At 37.0% G+C, this 6,795-nt stretch overlaps 1 protein-coding gene across 1 annotated transcript; it reads left to right on the forward strand.

The window, feature by feature from the left end:
* The first annotated feature begins 2,395 nt into the window (after nt 1-2,395).
* On the forward strand, nt 2,396-3,331 carry LOC102287788 (olfactory receptor 5M5). The gene has a single exon (XM_005911008.2). It carries the CDS (start codon nt 2,396-2,398, stop codon nt 3,329-3,331), a length of 936 nt encoding a protein of 311 aa, XP_005911070.2.
* The last annotated feature ends 3,464 nt before the right edge of the window (nt 3,332-6,795 follow it).

The raw sequence follows: 6,795 nt of genomic DNA on the forward strand, positions 1-6,795 counted from the left end.
TTTCTCATCATTCAATCACAGACCTTAGATTCAAATAAAAGGGACCCTGCCTTGGCTCCATTCTTTAGGGCAACTCTACGCCTCTTCCTACTCCACCATATCCCACTGGACAAGGCCACAGGGATGTGTCCACCCAGAGTCCATCCTATCCACTCCTTCAAGACCATCCAAGTAACAAGACCTTCAAATTCCTGGCCCAAACAGCCTCTAGCTTACTCCCAGAATCCATAGGAGTTTCTTTCCCAGATCACCTAGTAAGGGTGAACCTCACTACAGATGCTCACATGCGTGGTCCTCAAGGGGAGCCAAGGGATGGCTGTTTGCAGGGTGTGAACAGAGGTGTTCATGCAGGCTGGCGTGTCTAGGCTTGCACAGCCACATGTGTGGCTGGACACAGGTTTTCCTTGTGCCACCTCATTCCAGCTTAGAGAGGCAAGCATCCCAAGAATTCTGCCTTCCAGGTTATTATAAAAGTGTATTTGTTAAGAGTGAAAGATAAGGTGTATTTTATTAATTTGTTGACTTTATTTTCTGACTTTTAATATTTAAGCACATGATACGTGGGCCTCCATTTGGTTTTCTTGCCTTGGGTCCTGCCAGTGTCAAAGGTGGGCCTACTCCTAGAAAGCCTATTAACCACACTAGTTATCTGTAGTTCTTTAATGCCTTGTCTTTCTCAAACACCAGTTATGTTATACTGGATGTCATCTCTGTCTATGTATTCCTGAAGCATTCTTTAAAAAGTTTAAAGGTAAAAACTGCCACTACTATCACTACTTTTTTTTTTACATTGTTCTGGAAGTACTAGCCAATACAAGAGAGAGAAGAATGAGATAGTACACAGAAATGAGGGAGGAATTTCATATCTTTTTCATATTATGTGAGTTTGTATTGGTAAAGAAAACAAGAGAATTGACTAAAAAACTATTTTTAAATGATGAGGAACAATACTAAGAAAGACAGTTATAAAATTAATTTACAGAAATCAATAGCTTTCCTATATATAAATAATAGTTATATAAACCACAAAGTTAAAAAAAATAAGATTTCACTTACAATAGCTACAAAAGGATAAAATACATGTGAATAGATTTTAAAGAAATATGCAGGATGTTTATCTGTAAGGTGTAAAGAAAACTTTAAAATTCCATTTAGGAAAGTCCTAAATAAATAAAATACACAACTTAATTATAGAAAAGAAGATTTCAGTTGTAAAGACAGCAATTCCCTCCAAGTCAACATACTCATTCAATGCAATAGCATTCTAAGTACAAATAATTTTTTTTTTAATTTGAGGGGGACTTGATAAAATAACGGCAAAGTTCCTCATACACACACACACACACAAAATACATGTGAGAATAGCCAGAAAATTTGCTACCAGGTATTAAAATCAAGATTTTAAATATTGTGTTTAAGGGTTTAGTCCTGGATCTAGAAAAGACTACAAATAAAAAGAAGCAAAAATTAACCCAAGTACTTATGAATGCTTTACTTTGTGAAAAGGCTAAAGTTTTAAATCAACAGAATCAGTTGGCAAATGATTTCTCACCAAAAAAAATGGCATCAGAACACCCAGCTAGCTTTTCAGAGAAATAAAAAGAGTTGATTACCTAATTCCTTATATCAAAATTAAACTCCAGAAATTCAAACACTGTAATATAAAAAGGAAATCTAATAAAGCTCTAGAATAGAATGAGATTATTATTTTAATAATTTTAAATTTAGGAAGGCTTAGCCAATCCTATCACAGAGACCAGAATTTAAAAGCAAAAGATAAATTTGACATCAAGCCACTTAAGATTTACTATACACAGCACAAAGAAAAATTACCATACCAATAATGAAGGACTGGGACAAGCCAAAAAAGAACTTGTAATACATATATCAAATGGCTGATCTCCTTAATAAAGAAAGAGACCTGTAAATAAAATGCTTAGAATGCTAACAACTTAATAAAAAGTTAGCAAAGGAATTGAACTTACCAAGCATAGAAAAAAATACATGCAAATAATTGGTTGAAAGATGCTAGAAAAGATAAAAATCAAGAGACACAAGTTACCAATATTTACCATCACAGCGGCCAAGGTTTAAAATTTCATAGCATCAGGTTTGTGGGAAAACCAATATTCTTGTACAAAATTGTTGGGAGTGTAACTTGGTGCCACTTACAGGTCAATTTGTAAATCTCCATCAAAAGAGAAAATGAATGAGTTCAGACATTTCTGCGTCTGTTTTAGCAGAATAAAGCTAAATGATGGCTCTTAATCACTGGGATTGTGAACCCAAATTTTGGTCATCTTGTACTGGAACAAAGAGGTAAGAAGCTTTTGTTTGTAAATATCTAATCATTTTGAAGCCATATTTTCTTTTTTTCAGCAAGAGAAAGAACAAGATGGCAAGAGGCAACCATACCACAGTGACAGAATTTGTCCTCATGGGATTCACAGACTGTCCTGAGCTTCAGCTTCCTCTCTTTGTGGTGTTCCTGGTCATTTATCTCATCACCATGGTGGGAAACCTTGGCATGATCCTGCTCATCAGGATGGATTCCAGGCTCCACACCCCCATGTACTATTTCCTCAGCCACCTGGCTTTCATTGATCTTTGTTACTCCTCTTCCGTTGGCCCCAAGATGCTGCAAAATTTATTGATAAAGAAAAAAACCATCTCCTTTTCAGGCTGTTTTGCCCAGCTCTACTTCTCCAGTGCTTTTGCCACCACCGAATGCTTCCTCTTGGCTACAATGGCCTATGACCGCTACATGGCCATCTGCAATCCCTTGATTTACACAGCCATTATGACTCAGAGGGTCTGCAAGGAGTTGGCGATCGGGGTCTATACCTATGGTTTCCTAAACTCTGTGATACAGACAGTTCTGACTTTCCAGTTGTCTTTCTGTGACTCCAACATCATCCACCATTTCTATTGTGCTGACCCCCCTCTCCTTGCCCTCTCCTGCTCTGACACCCACAGCAAAGAAAAGCAGCTCTTGATCTTCTCTGCAGTGAATCTCACTGGATCCCTCCTGACTGTCCTCATCTCCTACATTTGCATCCTCTTTTCCATCATAAAAATCCAGTCTTCGGAAGGCAAGTGCAAAGCATTTTCTACCTGTGCCTCCCACCTCACTGTGGTCATCATTTTCTATGGCACACTATTTTTCATGTACCTAAGGCAACCTAAAGCAGGGAATTCATGGAAGTACAACAAAGTGGTCTCTGTGTTTTATAGTCTTATAATTCCCATGCTCAATCCCCTGATCTATAGCTTGAGGAACACAGAAGTAAAGAACACCCTGAAGAAGATGCTGGAGGGCAAGGAGTCATAGTGAGTTTTCAGTGGGTAGCTTTGGGAAATCATGATGTACTGACATGGTATAACCAATCTGTTTGAAATTTCACAAGCCTATTATCCACCATCCAACCAGAATAAACAATCAATATAATTTGGATTCTTTAAAGATGAAAAGTACTAGGCCACTTGCTTCAGACAGTAATATTTAATCCAAGTAATTATCATAGACTAATCAGAATTGATTTACAAGCTAGACTGTTAATAACTTCATATGTTGAAAATGATATTAGTAATATAGAAACTGTCAATTAGGTGGTAATATGGGAAATTCATTTTTGAGCTCCAAAATCACGGCAGATGGTGACTGCAGCCATGAAATTAAAAGATGCTTGTTCCTTGGAAGAAAAGCTATGACCAACCTAGACAGCATATTAAAAAGCAGAGACATTACTTTGCCAACAAAGTCCATCTAGTCAAAGCTATGGTTTTTCCAGTAGTCATGTATGGATGTGAGAGTTGGACTATAAAGAAAGCTGAGCACCAAAGAATTGATGCTTTTGAACTGTGGTGTTGGAGAAGACTCTTGAGAGTCCATTGGACTGCAAGGAGATCCAACCAGTCAATCCTAAAGGAAATCAGTCCTGAATATTTATTGGAAGGACTGATGCTGAAGCTGAAACTCTAATACTCTGGCCACCTGATGTGAAGAACTGACTCATTTAAAAAGACCTGATGCTAAGAAAGATTGAAGGTGGGAGGTGAAGGAGACAACAGAGGATGAGATGGTTGGATGGCATCACTGACTCAATGGACATGACTTTGAGTAAGCTCTGGGAGTTGGTGATGAACAGGAAAGCCTGGCCTGCTGCAGTCCACGGAATCGCAGAGTCAGACACGACTGAGCAACTGAACTGAACTAAACTGATGGGAAATTCAAAAAGGTCCCAAAAAGTAACAGTCAGAGTAAAACTTAACAAATTAACAAATTTTAATTGAAATTATAAAACTGGGTATAAAACTCACACATGAAAATCTATGTTGTTAGGAACATTTTCCCACTTAAAACAGGCTATATGGTAGCAAGTCACTTGTAAATCTTAAAATATATTTCTTCATAACATTTCTATGTATGGTGGTCAGGTTTCAAGTCCTGATCACATAAAAGAATATTTAGTCTAAGTGTAATTGAAATACTGCGTGCTTAAAATGAACAGTAGAAAAAATAGTATTACTATTAGCAATAATAAGGGGGAAGGGAGAACAGAAAAACTATGAATCAGTTCAATGTGGGACTTATTTAAATGTTTGTGTAGAATAGAAAGTTTAAATAGAAGAGATAGAGAAGGTTTAGTGTACTTTCAGAGATGTTAAAAGTGGTCATTTATTTGATAGCCAGGGTTTAATTTTTCCAGTTTCTGGAAAATGCAGTTGCAGTGATGTATAGGAGGCATGGTTTTGGGAGGAGAGTCTAAAAGGAAAGAAAATTAAGGAGGAAAAGAGGAGAGCTTCCCACATTCTGACCAGGTCCAAATGTGCATGTTTCTTAAATTATTTAAATGATCTAGAGAAATACTTTAGTTTTTCAACATTTTCATATTCTTTATTGCTATTTTCACAGATATGATAATCCAACTTTCTGAGACATAAATCTACATAAGTTCTTGCTATCAGTGGGGACAGGTGAAGAAAAATCACTTTTAATTTTTTTTTTAGGCAAAAATATGAGCACTCTATAGTTTTCTCAAGCCCCAGTTCTAATACTTCTTCCAAAATAATTCTTAAGACATATAAATCTGCCATAAACCATTAGATTATCCCCCAAACCCTTTGCAAATGCAATTATTTTTGTCTTTTTAAAAATAGCTCAGAATATTTATCACCAATCAATTATAAATAAGTTTAAAATTAGTCAAGGATCCAAGGGATGCCCATTGCCCCCAGATTACAGATAATATTAAGGGATCTTTGTTGAATTGTTGCTTGTGATCTGGTAATTTAGGAAAATAAAAATAGTTCAATAGGTGTAACTCTTCTCACTCAGCTCAAAAAGGCTTTCTGGAGAGTTGCCTTCAAGCCACATTCCTAAACATATGGGTTGTTGGCTGTGGTTAAAAAGAAAGATGTTACCAGGGTAAAGGAACAGAGTGAGGATAGGTATGAAGTAAGCCCAGAGGGTAGGAGAGCTTACACAGTTTGTGTACAAGAAAGGAGCTAGCAAGGTGGACAAGATAGTGCTGAAGGATAACATGACACAGATGCTTAGACATTGATTTCATTGAAACTTACCAGGTTAACTCTTCACAGTGCACTCTAGAACCTACCACAGTTCTTGGCACGGACCAAACACACCATAACCGACTGCCAAGCTTCCATATTTAGTCCTAATTCCAATGGATGGGTGGACATGGTGCCCAGTAATGGCCCTGTGGTTGGGAAGTAATAGAGAGAAGGAAGCTACTAAGGTCATAAGATCTTTGCTTTTTTGGTTGTTTTTAACTGAGGTAAAGTTGGTATATAATACTATATTGGTTTCTGGTATATAACATAAAAATTTGATCTTTGTGTATACCACCAAATGATCACCACAATCAGAGGAAGAATGTTTTTTAATCTTCTCCCCAACAAGGCTAACATCTTTAAGACAAGAAAACATGAAGGCAACTACTCAGCCTAACCAGTGGAAGAGATGCATGTGGGAAGCTGGTATATTGGGAAGATGGTAGTAGCTGGAGTTATTGATGGACCATGACAGGCAAGGGACAATCATTATCTCAAGATAAAGAAAATGAGCAGGCATCAGCACTCAGATGATAAATTATGTTTTCAACAAGAAGTCACACTCATTTCTTAAATTTTTTTTTCAAACTATTTCACATCAGTTTAGTTTAGAAAGAGGAAACAAATAGTAAATAGACACCACATGTTTTATACATACCTCTCAGCAACAAATGACAATCATGTTCTTGAAGGACTGTTTGACCTAAGAGTACATTTCATCAGTTCTTCAGTTCTTTTTAGAGAAAACTGAAGAAATGTCATAGGACCTTTCCATAGTGCTTTCACAGCAGGTGAGTTTGTGTGCTTTGTTCAGTGTGCTTCTTTGATTTCCTATAAAGCAAAGCAGAAAATTGAGAATATTGTATTCACAGATTATGAGGGATATAAGTTCATATTTTCCTAAATTCCCCAAAAACCTAGAAAACAGAGAGAGAGGAACTGTCTGAATTACCTAAATTTTGCGCTAATATTTTCTATTTCCTTTCCCACTGAGACTCTTTAGTCTTATAAATTTGTGTCCCTGATTTGGGCCTTATAGTAAGAAAATTCTCCAGTAAATTTCTTACATTTATAAAATCTATAGCATATCATACAGGTGTTGAGATGGTTGGATGGCATCACTGACTCAATGGACATGAGTTTGAGCCATCTCAGGGAGATAGTGAAGGACAGAGAGGCTTGGCGTGCTGCCATTCATGGAGTCGCAAAGAGTCGGACACA

The sequence above is a fragment of the Bos mutus genome, chromosome 15, assembly GCF_027580195.1.
Source record: "Bos mutus isolate GX-2022 chromosome 15, NWIPB_WYAK_1.1, whole genome shotgun sequence".
NCBI lineage: Eukaryota > Metazoa > Chordata > Mammalia > Artiodactyla > Bovidae > Bos > Bos mutus.